Source organism: Lagopus leucura, unplaced genomic scaffold, assembly GCF_019238085.1.
Source record: "Lagopus leucura isolate 7727_CA_CO unplaced genomic scaffold, USGS_WTPT01 Super-Scaffold_100014, whole genome shotgun sequence".
Taxonomy (NCBI): Eukaryota; Metazoa; Chordata; class Aves; order Galliformes; family Phasianidae; genus Lagopus; species Lagopus leucura.
Genome location: NW_024962268.1, coordinates 17269454 through 17284407, shown reverse-complemented (window position 1 = coordinate 17284407; position 14954 = coordinate 17269454). Strand labels below are relative to the sequence as shown.

At 39.9% G+C, this 14954-nt stretch overlaps 1 protein-coding gene across 2 annotated transcripts in view; it reads right to left on the bottom strand.

Moving 5' to 3' along the window:
• ZFR (zinc finger RNA binding protein) overlaps nt 1-11160 on the bottom strand; it is a 41810-nt gene extending 30650 nt beyond the window's left edge. For both annotated transcript variants that reach the window (XM_042875242.1, XM_042875243.1), the window contains exons 1-2: nt 11074-11160; nt 10722-10806 (exon numbers count right to left, since the gene is read on the bottom strand). In XM_042875242.1, the coding sequence (XP_042731176.1) occupies nt 10722-10806; nt 11074-11110 (122 nt within the window). In that variant the 5' untranslated portion in view covers nt 11111-11160. The remainder of the gene's footprint in view (nt 1-10721; nt 10807-11073) is intronic.
• Between the last annotated feature and the right edge of the window lie 3794 nt (nt 11161-14954).

Sequence of the window (14954 nt, the reverse complement as noted above, 5' to 3'; positions counted from 1 at the left end):
AATTTCCTTTGCATCATATATCATGACACGTTATACTAATGTAAATGCTAAATAATAATCAAGATCAGTCCTCGCATAACTTCAGTATAATTATTCCTACGTGATAATCATTTTTCTACTGACTTCTCTACTACTCTAAATCTTTTATTAATCTATACCTTACATAATAATTTTCCACACTGCACCACACAGAGTATTTCAACTTAGTCCCAATATTTTACACTCCAAAAGACTTGATCGGTGTACAGGTTGTTAAGGTAATGACGAATATGCCAGCTGAGCTACTGTAAGAAAACGTGCATGCTCTTCACCATAACAAAGAAAGTAATTCAATTTGGCTTAATCATTCAACACAGCTGGCATAAAATTACTCCATGTTCTATGGGCTAAGAACACACAATTATTGTAGCACACACAACACGAACTCAGTGTTCTGGTAAATTACCCAAGTTTTTCTGTAGGTTAATTCTTCCTTTCCCCCAAATAAATTCTAGTGTTTTTATAAGTATCTTTGAATTTAGAACTCCAGGTCTCTTCATACGACAAGCTCCTCAGGCCGCCTGTCCTTACTAACTAGGTAAAGCTTAAAAATCACAGAAAAACTGAGCCTGAGACAAACCTCTGGAAGTGATCTGCTCTAATCCTATGCTCAAAGAACAGCTAACCTTGAAGTTAAATTACATTTTTCAGGGCTTTGTGCTGTCATATCCTGATTATCTCCAAGAATGGAGATTGCAAGGCTACACTAAACAATTTGTTTCAGAATCTGAGCACTCTCAATGTGAAGATTATTTTCCTCAGTTTATTAAAGTTTCAGTCTAAAAAACAAAAGAGTTCTAGGCCAACACCTAGTCAAAATAAACCCATCTAGTGACTGCTCAATTCAAGGTATTTCATACTAAAACTCTTATATTTTATGATCTTACTATCAGAAGAAAATAAAAGCCACCCTGTGACCCAAATTACTAGGGAAGGACTTGGCAGCTTCAAATTATACCCTGCTGTATTACCCAAGTAACTCCTCTACCAAAGATTTTAATTTTAAAGTTATGTATTTTGTTCACGCTTATTTTGCAGATACTCACAAACCAACAGAGCTATTCCCCCAAGCTCACTTCAGTTTCTCTTCTCCAGGAACATGTTCTTCAACACCCATCCTCTAGTTCAGATCTCTATTTCACTTCATTCTCACCATCCCAGTCACGTCCAGTTTACAGTTTAAACGTTGCACTGAATTATTCTACCTAGTGTTCTGTACACATTTCAGTCAACTGAAGTTCGTTTTCAGCATCTTACCTGATTTACTCTTTCCCTACCTGCCCTAAAATGTTACCATATATATTTCTATTTCCCCATGTTCTTTGCTTCTTGCTCCCAGATAAACTTGTTTCTTTTCAAAAGTTTTAAACCTATACTTAGTTTACTCTCATTTTCAATAACCTTCTAAAGGAATCTGTAGACTGATAGAATGAACTCTTTGTTCACAATTATTGGACAACATCACATGTGAGCAGTGTCTTTTGTCAAATATATTTGGCTCAAACTTCAAAGAACTAATAAGATACTAATTTCTACTAACATTAACAATGGCAAATACTAATCAGATCTTTCTAACTCATTAATATTGAAGTGCCACATATTATGAAATACCATTACGATAGTAAACCCCCTAGACAGTAATGACTGCAATGAGGCTGTGACTGCATGTCTTTTGCCATACTAATCTCCAAAAATACGTCAATCTGATTTTCTGGACAGTGAAGGGATGCACTGGCTTGTAATCTTGCAGAATTCATCCCAGAGTAGAGGCTGCCACAGAAATTAGCCTTGCCCACATTGTTGTCTGGTGTATATAATTCTTTTGATCAAAGGAAAGAAAATGTTTCCCCTTGTCCTGCAGTTATCTACCCTTGCAAAGAGTTGACTCCCCTCCTGTTTGCAGGCTTCCTTTAGGTACTGAAAGGCTGCAATGAGGTCACCCCACAGCCTTCTTTTCTCCAGGCTGAACAAGCCCAGCTCCCTCAGCCTGTCTTCGCAGGGGAGGTGCTCCAGACTCCTGATCATCTTTGTGGCTCTCCTCTGGACTCTCTCTAACAGCTCTGTCTTTCTTCCTATTCAAAGTCACAGAATGGTTTAGATTTAGATTGAAAAAGACCTCTGGACAACCCCTACTCAAGCAGGCCCACCGAGAGCAGGTGTCTCAGATCCAGGCAGTTTTTGAAGATCTCCAAGCAGGAGATTCCACACCTTTCTGGGCCACATGTACCACTGCTCCACTATCCACGTTATATATGCGCTTCCTGATGCTCAGAGGAAACCTGTGTTCCAATCTGTGCTCACTGCCACTTGCCTCAGGTGATCAATCAGAGGTTCAGGCCACGACTCAGCAGTTCCCATACAACCAGGGGACACAGGCTAGTGGGGAAATACTGGTGGTAGGTGTACAGTTGAACTGGATAACCTGGGAGGTCTTTTCCAACCTTGGTGATTCTACAATTCTGTATTACCAAGGCTGGTGCAATTCCAAACACAGAGGAAAGAACTATAAACATCTCTCAGCCCAATTCTACCCTACAAAATCAATTAAGCTACAGTATTGGTCTAAAAAGTGTGTTTCCATGTAGATATTTAGTTTGCAAAATTCCTGCCTGAACACTTACATTTGGCTAAGATGATTTAGAAAAACCTCATCTGAGCTAAAGAAAGATCTGCACTAAGAAACGGCAGTAGTATTTTTGAAATAAAAGAGAGAAATATAGACTTCTAGGGTGTTTTTTCATATTGAAAGTCTTTTTTTCATATGCTAGTAGAATGCTTTAAATTTTAAGTCAGAAAATGGCTACAACGCATATGCTGATAAAAAAAAAAAATTAATGAAGTACCAGTGTTCACTTAATAAAACATTATCATCCGTTTCCAAAAAACAGGTTTGTTTAATTTAAATAGCTACATAATAAAAGTTTGCAAGCAAGTAATACGCCTCCACAAAAACGAGCTTAGACAAGTATTAAAACTCTTAGATCTAATACAGAACAGCCCTTATTAACTACTTATAAAGATTAATACTGATAGGAAGACTGAATTTCCTGTGATTTATCAGCCCAAGAATCACACAGAATTACAAGCATTTAAGTAGGAAAAACTGAATTCTTATCCAGAGAACATTTTGCTTTTATCCTATTCCAGACACTGACCTTTTCCTGTAACAAAGATTTGAGGCTTTCTTTGCTCCAAAGGAAAAAAAAAAGGTAGAAAGCTTTATTTATTGCACATCAACAATATCAAGAGAATGTTACACTTTGATGTAATACTGCCTATTTTGCCAAGTAATAAAGCTTCAAGTGATTTAAATGTGAGGAGATTTTATTTCCCACAGAAGGATATTTGTGGAGTTAAGTTATCTATTAAAAAACTAACAACAAACATACACACTGTAAAGCTGTTGCTATTCCAGCTTTGTTCAGAATACAGATGTCCATTATCTTGGCTTGCCTGGGCTGCACCTGAGTGCAGAGGAATTATCTTGAACCACGTATAAAATACCTAACTGTTCATGTATATAAGAAACAATTTTTGTTAACATTAAAAAGAGGGCAACAAAACCAGAAGGGAATATTTGATCTTTTTGCAAACGTATCAATGCCTGGTGTGATGGCAGCAGCTGCAATTCTTAGCGAACTCTCAAGGTGCTCTTTAGAGACTTTTTGATGAAATCTTACTGGTCCTGTGCTTCATCCTTAAAAATGGTCACAAATGCACATACTGCCAAAAAGTAACTGCATGAATAAGGTCAACTGTGAAGCAAAGGATATTTTTCACCAGTAAGAGGTCTAGGAAGTCTGGTAAAGAGACACGATCAGTTCTTTTTTAAACATGAATGTCTGACTGCAACTCTGTGCATTTCGATTGAAAATCTGCAGGTAATGTATTTATGTCAACTACAGATGAAATTTCAAATATATAAAAAAAAAAAAAAAACCAATGTCTTTTCTTGAAATCCTGGAGCCTATTCTCAAACTCCTTTATCAAAACAGAAAGTAACACTGCAAACTTTTTAGTGTTCAAAGAAGTGTGTTTAGCCTATGTATCAAAAATGCATAAAATTAGCACCCATAACTTCATCCTGTCATAATTTAAGTTCCATTTTCAACAGCTGTATTTTAAAACATAGCACAGACAGGTTGATTTTCACCTTGAAGACACGTTTAACTCATTTAAATGAGCAGTCATGTCCACGAAAAATGCAAAATCAACCCAATTTAATATTAAATAAGAAAACTTACATGTCTGCTGGGTAGAAAACAACATGTATCTTCACAGGCACACACAGGTGTAGATAGGCTGAAATACTATCAGCAGCAATCACTGCATTTTACTTGCCAAGTGGCACAGCCCCACGTAGCATCATACCTGCACGCCAGTTGGATGGAGCGTGTGCGGTGGGATGAGAGATGGAGCCAGCACTGCGCTGCAGCCTCCGCTCCGCAGTTCTGTTGCTACCTCTGCAGTTTGCACGGAAGCTATGTGCAATGAAAGATATCGCTAAAAATCACAATGATGTAGAAGTTTACGGTTATGTGGGGCTGTGCTACTGGCTGCCGGGGGTGCAGACGGCCCGTGGACTGGCCTATTTTAGAGCACCAAACACTGAAAACTCTCTTCTTACAACTAAAGGACATCCCTACATTTTCAGTTTCAGCCTTCTAAAGAGCACCATTCTGACACAGATTAAAGACCATGGCTAAACCCAATTCTGCCTCTACCCAAATTATAAACTTTCTCAGAAATGCCAACTTCTAAATAACTCTTCTAGGAAACTTATTTTTTTCATACAAAGAATACATTTTTCAAGATAGCTTAACATAACAGTTACGCTACTCATAAGCATAATTTTTAAACTACAAATATCTTTAAATAAAACAATTAAGCTTTGTTTCTTGAACTCTAACTTCTATGAATATTTTAGAATTAAGGAACTCATATTTATTGAGATCTAACTGCAGACCTTCTCAAAGTTCGATAGACTGTTGTGTTACTAGCAGGATAGCAAAACTCTGTTTAAAAATATAGTTCTGCATTTTTTCTTTCAGAGACTGTAAGACTGAAATAAGCATGACCTAAATCTACAAAAACTGATATAAGCGTTACAACCGACTGCTTCTTTACAGAAACAGATATGGAGGCACTAATAAGTAACTGCTCAGATGAAGTTGCAGATCTGTGAATGAAGTTTGGGCTGAAATAATAATCACAACAACATTAGTAATAATAATAAGATTCATTTCTCCTGAACGCAATTAACAATAAACATCACAATATGGTGAACTAAGTTATTCCAGTAAGATATTTTCTAAAAGTCTGCCACTGAATAAGCATACAATTTTTATGGTCTGAACAAAATTATTTAGAACAGTAATGGAAAATATTACTTCCTATTATAATAATTCTGTGAACAGAATATTGATTGTAACGCAATTCACTACGAACCCAAAGGGAGGCCTTAAGCTACGCACATATACAATGCTCTCAAATCCTGTTTTTTTAGCAGCTCTTGGTAAAGCATTCTACAATCTAATTACATCTCATCTGAAAAATACAGTTCCTTAAAGCAACTGTTATTTTCCCTTCCTCTTCCTGTTTCTAAAATCATCCTTCTATTATTCCACTGCATTCCAAATGTACTGACTGCTACTAAATAGCTAAGTAATAGACTATCAGTAACTCATCTCAAAGATGCTTATGTTCTCAACATACTCTTCCTGTTTAATTAATCTTCACATTTGTTCTCACTACTTGTTTTAAAACCAATCAAATTTGACAGATCTCTTCACTTCACACCACACCATAACTGAAGTGTCTAAACCAGCGATGCAATACAAACTCTTTGTCTACCACCCTGTACTGTGTTGCACACAATGGACTGCTCATTGCCTATACAGACTCTTATATTATCAAAACGCTGCTTTTTTTCAAGAGTCTTCTTGAAGCCACATTCACAATGATAGCAGAAAACAAAAAGAACAAATTGAGATGCAACATCTGCCTAAAAAACTACTAATCAGTAACATCTTCTCTGTCATAAAAAAAAAAAAAAAGCTAAAATGGGCAAGTTCTGTATTAGAGGAAAGAAACTTCACTAGCATGGAAAATTGAATTCAGTTCTTCAGACATTCTTTATTTCCTTTAGCCACTGCTATGCTTTTCTAAGCACCAGCAACGCAACCACATTAAACCATTTTTGTATTTAATCTGTGGACAAAATTTCACTTATCATGCAACGTTCCAGCATTAAGCCTAAACCATCAAACCATTCTGAGACTGCAACTACAAAGGACTTAAATATATCAATAACAGAAAACTTTCTTATGCACATGATCCTGCTGCAAATTTAAACAAGTTGGCAGACTTCCCTTTCAGAAACAACAAAGGCTCCTCTGATTACTGAGGCACCTTGCCCTCCACAGTTTACCAGCACCTCCTCTGACTCCCTGTCACTACCATTATACGGTCCACATCACCCACCAAACCCACACCTTTTTATTGCCTCCCTGACGTTGGCGTATCTCACCTGAGAGTGGCACGTCACTCCTTTGTATCAACAGCAGTAGCTTATTAGAGGTATATCATGTATATTTCATCAACTAAAACAGCACGTGTAGGATAGCACTTAAGACTAGCATAGACTGAGCAAAGGATAATCAGTACTGTGCAGGTCGATCATACCAAAAAGTCACTTCTGCTAAAAAAAAAAAAAAAAAAGAAAACAAGCAGATTCTTTTCAAGATGTGACACAACTCAAAGCACTGTCACAAAAAGCAGAGTTGGGAGTTTTTACTCTGCGATGTAGGTACATTCATCATGAAATAAAATTACATAAGTTGTTCCGAAAGGAATACTTCCTATTCATTTCCACAGAAACGCTAACAGATACAAAGAGCATCGTAGCAGTCTTTAACAAAGAAAATTCTCAGTTACAAAACACCGTTTTTCAGCCACAATCCATTTCTGCCGGCAATGAAAAAGCATTTGCACGCAATACTCATAAAAATATGCACCAGCAAAGGTGATCTGCTGTCACTTGTTGCCACTGCTGAAATGCACCACCCAACACCTCACTGTGCTCACATCAACTGTTTGGTTTCCATAAAGATTCAGCAAGAGATAGTGAATATCAATGGGTGCCATTTTTACACACCTTTAAAATGCACTTCTGTGCCAGACACCATTCTGTCAAAATGCCCCTCTGCTGTCTTCTGTCACACAGCAACAAAATGCAACAGAAGACTGGTGGGAAGGTTCATCCTCTACTGCCATAGCACCAACATCTGCCCCTAACACTGTGGAACAGCATAATAAAATAGGAGGCATCGTTTTTGGAGCAGCCCTCTTACTATTACTTTTGTTGCCTGTGTTTAAGAGTAGGGTGTGCTTAATGCTACCTAAGATTAATAAACATTAACTTTGTTTAACAATGCATTTTCACTTCAGAATAAGCTGTAACTCCTACACAGTATTGTCTATTCTGTTGTCCACCACTATAAGCTTCAATTATGCGTGGTGATGCTCTAAGGTTGGGCTAGCAGGCCTATGTGGATTACAGTTTTGACACTAAATGCTTCTGGAATATGCATCTGATTGAAAAACAGACATTGCTGAAATAAAAATGAAATTAAGTACTATTAAACATGAAAAAAAATAACACGCACCCACGCTCCCCCAAATTTCTCAATAACAAACTTATCTACTCACGGCATTTCCCTTCCCTTTTCTGCTCTGCACCAGTTCTGAATGTCCTGTAAAACTGCACCGCACGCATATTCCTGTTTTTTTTTGCTGCACAGAAGACTGCATCTTAACCTAAACTTACACACACTGTGATCTGCTCTGTGCCTGAATTGCTACTGTTTCCCTTATCTGTTATAGCTCACAATAGTGAATTGGTAATACTTGCACAACTTACGGGCAAATTAAAGTTAATAAATCACTGCGAAGTACCCAAGGATTTCCCACCTTACGAGCTATGTCATTACTGCAGGGACATCACTAAATGAAACTCAGAGAGCTACTCTCCTTAATAAAAACCAAAAATCTTAACACAAAGTTCATTAGATAAGACCACTGCAGTTGCAAGCAAAGAAAAGCCCACTTCTCTATCTGAATTCTCAATGCCCTTATCTCCCCATCAGTATCCCTGTATGCCAATCAGACAACTTTAAAATGAAAGCATAACAACACACTGAATATTTCTTACACACAGAATGCAAGTCAATATTAAGATCTTCATCTCAAACTGAATAGACTCAGCGGCTCAAATGAACTACAGTGTGCACATATTCACACAAAAGAGGACTGGTGTGGCCAAATTACACATTTATTTCAAACTGCAAATAAACAGAATATTGTTGCTGAAATACGTAGCAGATGATTTTCGCACTGCACACAGGTTTATAGCTTTAGACCCTAATACCACCTCCAGCAGAAAGTATGAATTGAATACTCAGATTAATTTCCAGGATCAGTATTTGCATACTTTAATTATTCTCTCATTAAGTCATGATATTACTACTGGCTAATTCACAGAATTCTGAATGAAGTGCGCAGCAGGGAAATTTATGCAGTTACAACATTGAAAGGAACAAGAATGCTTCTAATCCATTATTTATAGGTTTAAAGAGCAGTTTATTCTTTTGCTGCCTTTGATTAAATAAAAAGCAAGGTAAGATTTCAAGTGTTCTTTATGAAAAGCAGTGTTTGTGAACCACAACAACAAAAGACATCTGAGAGAGTTTGTTGCAATTTTAAATCTTCAATTATCTTCCCCTACCAGCCACCATCTTCTGCTCAATATCCCTGGAATGGAATATACATTTTGTAGCACTCAGTAAAGCAGCTATTGACGATCTGACAGATCTATTTTTTGATAATAAATTCCCCTTTCCAATCTTTTAAGCACTTCCTGTGTTTTCTGCTCAAAATATTAAAGTCTTATGAAAGGACTGCTTTAACACTGACTGCTGTGTCTCTTAACTTTCCAAGACAGTAGACATACACACCATTTATAGGAGTCTTTTACTGATACACAAATGGAACAGTCTACCATACTTGTGGTAGGAAAGGAAAAATCTCCTTTTGCCATTTTCTCAAAAACACATTTACAGCTAAATGAAAACAGTTTTGAAATTGAACTTTATTCTAATAATGTTTTTAAGCCGCAGTGCAAAAGTAAATTTCAAATGAGTTGTTCAACTTCTTAAACCTGTACACCTCAGCTCCACCATAAAAGGAAAAACAACTTTAGCACTTCATCTCCACTTCATAATTGCAGTCATACAGATGTCATAGTTTATTGTTCACTTATAGATTATTTGTTTTCTTATCCGAAAGAAAAAAAAAATCCTCTACGCTATTTAAAAAGTCTTCCACATTTCATGAGGACTCAGTTTCAAATTTCACTATAACCGTCAAGTAGCACATAAACATGTTGCAAGCGCCCCATCTGAGAAGAACTAGAAGATACACTGAATTTAATCTCTCCCTTTAAATATTCAATACTGGAAGTAAATAAAAATGAAAGCATACTATGTTTGCTTCGAGGAAAGAACAGCTGCACGATCTTGAGAGTCATTCAAAGATCTCCCTAAAACTTTACTCTTCCTACATCAGGTATGCAAGTTTGATTAGCTTCTTACCACTAATACGCACTTGCATTTGTTTCTAATAACTTCCCATGTATTTGCTTTATTCTTTTGTTTGTTTGTTTTCCTATTAAACAAGAGTCAAGGCAAGCCTTCATTACAGATTTATGTAACAACTAACATGGATTTAAACATAGGCTTTAGGTTGCTACTCCAATACAAGTCAAAAACATAAATGTTTCTGCTTATAGTCCCCTTTTTTCCCCCCTCAAATTAAATAAGTTGATATCAGAAGAAGAGATAATAGGCGCTACCAATTCCTACTTTGTTTTTTACACTCTGATACACAATCCTCAACAAACAAAAATACCAACACTTACGGGAGTGCCCCTGAACAACAGGTACAGTTTCAGACCCCTGAGCTCCACTGTAAGACCTCTCCTGGTCTTAGGTAACACCAAGAAAGGAAATCTTTTTGAAATCCGATAGGCCCTGAGGTACCTTCTCTATTTTCTTAGACAGAACATTCTTTATATCATAATATCATAGGGAAATAAGATAGCCCCCCGTATTTTCTGGACCTCCAGCTCTTCCCTCATCCACCCACTCCCCCACAGGTTAGGCTGGCTTAATTTTAACCTAGATTAACGAGGACCGCACCCTCCCACGCCGACAGAGCTTTGGGGTAAAGAGCTGGGGAGCGAGCCCGGCCCTCAGCGCGGCCGAAGGAGTCGAAGGGCCCGGGCCGCAGGCGGAACACGCCGGTGCCGGCTGAAAGTGGCCATTTTAAGGCCCCGGCACACGATGCCGCCCCCGGCTCCCTCCGTCCTCGGCGCTCAGCCCGACCTCCCGCCCTCACACGCGGGGACGGCCGGGCCGGCCGCGAAAGAGCACACGCGCCCGCGGACGGGTCGGCGGCAGAAGGGTCCCGGCGCGGAGAGGGGGCCCGGAGCGGAGCGGGCCCCGGGGCAGCGTCCAGGTGCGGCGCCGGGCGCGCAGCCCCACAGGGCGGGGAGGAGGTCCCGCTGCGGGACGCGAGCGCGGGCTGCGGGCCCGGGCGGAGCGGGGCGGGGTCGCGGCGGTTACCTGTACTGAGCAGCAGCACCGCTATGGGTGAATCCAAAGTAGTTGCCGGTGGCCATTTTGGCATCTTCTCCCAGCCGGCTGGGCACTGTGGCGGCGGCAACGCGGAGGCGGCGGCGGTCGGGGCCATGACAGGAGGCCCGGCGGGAGGAGGGAAGGAGGCGGGGGAGGGGAGGGGTGGGGGTGGGGGCGAAGAAGGGGACGCGGACACACGGACAGGGGACAGAGAGAGCGCCTGGTCAGACGGGCGCCTCCGGACCGCCGCCCCCCCCCGCCTCCCGCCGCCCCCCTGCCGCGCCTCAACCGCCCCCTGCCCAATAGCCACCCCCTGCCCGCCCCGAGCGCGTTTACTTACCATAGGTGAACGAAACTACCGGGCATATGGGAATCATGAGTCCGAGCTGGCGGCAGCGACGGCGGCGTTTAAACTCTCAACTCTCACCCCCCCCCTCCCACCGCCACCTCCTCCTCCTCCTCACCGCCGCGCTCGCTCCCTTCCCCCCCTCCCACCCACCTACGGCGACAACGGCACAGTGCGGCCGAGCCGGCGCCGTGCGCACGCGCGAGATGTGCGAGGGGCCGCTGGGAGCTGTAGTCCGCGCCACGGCCGCTCCTCCTCCTCTTGCCCGCCGCAGAGCGCGCCTAGAGCCGGGGGGCCGCCGCCACCACCTATTGAGGGTGCGCATGCGCGGGATGTGCAACGTCTCCTGGGAACTGTAGTTCTTGAGGCTGAGGCGCGGCCTTTCTTGAGGCCGAGGCGCGGGGAGCGTTGTTCATAGTCCTCCTCCGGTGCGTTCGTTCCTTCGTTATCCCGTGTTTTGTGCTTGTAATCACACCACAGACGTACCTACAAACTTCTGCGGCGTATATAAGCCCGATTTTCTCGCTGTTGCATGCACTGACACGGCGCAGCACAGTCTGTAGAATCGTAGAATTATTAAGATTGGAAAAGAGCATTAATATCATCTAGCCCAATTGTTAGTTCCATCCTCCCCATCTCTCCCCTGCTAAGCCATGTCCCTCAAATCTACACCTTCCTTGAACACCTCCAGGCATAGTCACCACCACTTCCCATGGCATCCTGTCCCAGTGCATCACCACTCTATCTGAGAAGACGTTCTTCCTAATATCCAAGTTGAACCCCTCCTGGTGCGACTTGAGGCCGTCACTTTTTATCCTATCATGTTACCTGGGAGAAGAGACCAACCGCAACCTCGCCACAGCTTCCTTTCAGGGTGCTCTAGAGTGTGATAAGGTCTCTCCTGAGCCTGCCCTTCTCCAAACTCAACAATCCCAGTTTCCTCTGACTCTCCTCAGACTTGTGCTCCAGATCCTTCTCTGGACATGATCCAGGGCCTTTATGCCTGTAATGAGGGGTCCAGAGTACAGTATTTGAAGTGTGACCTCATCTATGCAAGTGTTGGTAACTCAAATTGCAGAAGTCCAGGTGAAAGAGAGGTCCTTGTCCCATACCAATATTTGTCCCATGCATGTACCAGATGTATCAGCATTAATTGTCTTTCCCACCAATTGTGTTGTCAGCATTCACTTCATTACAACTCACATAGGGCCATGCAATCAGAGGGCAGCACAGCAAAAGCTCTTGGTGTGATCCAGGACTTGGCTGGACTTGCAGCAAGCAAGTTTCATGTTCATCCAGGCCTCAGTGTGCACCACTAAAGCTACACACCTACACACAAGAGCAAGGAAGCTGTCATCCAACTAAAGCCATTATCTGAGCTGTACCCAAGGTGCCAGAGCAGACGGTGGGCAGTATATTGCAGGCCATGCAATAACTTTCTGTTGACTAAAAGTGCATTTCAGCGATTCTGTTCCCTGTGAATAGAAGGCTGCACCTAGAGACTTGAATTCAGTTTTGGGCCCCTTGCTACAAGAAAGGTGTTGAGGCCCTGAAGCACATCCAGAGAAGGGCAATGGGGCTATGAATGGTCTGGAGCACAAGTCTTGTCAGAAGTGGCTTAAATACTTTCATCTTATTTGTGAGCTTTGCGCTATGATGTACAATGAGAAATGTACTATGATAAACTAAATCTCATAAAATAATCTGAATTAATCTGGAAGTGACCATTTCACAAGTATTTGTTTTCCATAAGTTGCTCTTATTCAAAACATTCCTGCTGTTCTTGCAAAACCAGGGTTTCCCTTATCCGGGAATTCATGCAGTCTTCCCAAGTGGTAAGACTTCAACATACATGATTCATGATTCTATGATACATAACATATATATATATATATATATATATATATATGTATTTTAATAAGTGAGAAGAGGAAAATAATTTCTCATCTGAAGTTTATATGCAGATAATTATCAAGTATAGCTACTTACGATGCCATATATGTTTGCTTATTCACTGAATATAATTCACTTATTACTATTACTAGTTTTGCAAGGGAACTAAATAGCACTGTATCTCTTCTTCTTATCCTAATTAGAGTACAATAGGAAAAGGAACCTGCATGGGAAAAGGAATGAATTTCCAACTTCTGTTGTGCACTTACATCAAAGTGATTTTCTGCGACTAAAGCAGGTATTAGGTAAATACATGTAATTACAATTGCTTAGAAAAATAAAACTCCTAATTCAGAACCTAAATACAAGTGTACTTCAGGAGAGGTCTCTGTACAGCTTTTCCCAGAAGAACTTATAGGACATGAACTCTATATCTAGATTCTGAACAGGATTAGGACACAGAACTGAGATATATTGGACCACAATTTGATGTTACTTGGACATTAAAATTTAAAATTAAATTAATTATATTAATTAAAATTAAAATTTTCTTTGTTCCGCTGCCTTTCAAGTTTTGTCAGCTACAAACCTTTCAATATAATGAAAAACATTGAGTATACAAGACACATTTAATTAAAACTATGAATGTTTATATGCATGCATAGACATTTGCATGCCATTTAAAACTGTATCACGAAAGTTATATTTTGTGAGTGGAAAGTCCTGCTCTTTTTTCTTTTTTTTCTTTTTTTTCTTTTTTTCCCCCAAGGCTGATGAAGTTAATATGGAATATTTACTCTTTCAAATATCCACTTTCAAGAGCTGAGGAACAACACAGCTTGTTTATTCACAACGCAGATTTCCATCTTATGTTTCATAGCTTGTTTTGTCCAAGTCATTTGTAAGACTCTAATTCAAATATTCCATCCTGTTCTTTTTTTTTTTCTAAGCCTTCTGTATGTTTTGCATCAGCTTTCATTTGGCAGCTGGATTCAGTTGCAATTTCACCAGAAGGGTCAGATTTCTTTTCCAGATAAATTTTACTCATCAAATCTTCAGTGCTTATAGTGCAACAGAAAAAAAGTTCAAGATTTTCCATATTCTTGAAAAAAAAAAACAAACACTAAAAACAGCGGCATTGTAGAACTTTTTCTCTAAGCAGTTTCCTAATAAGAACCTGATGCTTCTTGGTGACTTTGTGAGCCATTACATAACATCTATTTATGTTACTGCGAGCTCCCAGGATCCGATTCATGGCCTGTACTTAAAAAACCTCAGTGGATTATAAAACAAGATTGCATCTCTCTATGATGCGTATCGTATTTGCAGGAAGATGAAACAGTAATAAATTTAGATTAACTCCTTTAGGGCATTCTGAACTCTACCTATTTTTGCATCCTCAGCTGGAAGGAAAATAAATTGAGTGATAAAGTGCAAATCATGTGGCAGGAGAAGAAAGGATAATAAGCTCTAGTAAAACATTATATATGTGTGTGTGTGTATACATACATATATATGTATATATATATGTATATAACAAATATATATATATAAATTATCTATCTGTATATCTATCTACCTAAAATCAAACAGGAAAAAAAAGTCTATTTCTGTTCTTATTAAGATTACAGAATGAAAATGTACAATGGAACACAAAACTTCAAATTGGGAGTAAGTATACACTTACTCTATTTGTCCAAAGTTCAGTGAGTCTAAGAATATCATAGATAGAAATAGCAATATATTGTTTAGGAAAACAAATCTTTGATCTTAATTTTATCTATATAAAAGGAAATCTTCAAAATATGTTTAGAAGAAAGTCTATAATTTAGCAACCCGTGTCATGAATCCTACTTTAAGATGCTGCTACCATAGAACTGCAAGAATGCAGTGGAAAGCAAATGTTCTAAATCTTTTGTACCTTCTCGACAGAAAGGAAGGAAGGAAGGAAGGAAGGAAGGAAGGAAGGAAGGAAGGAAGGA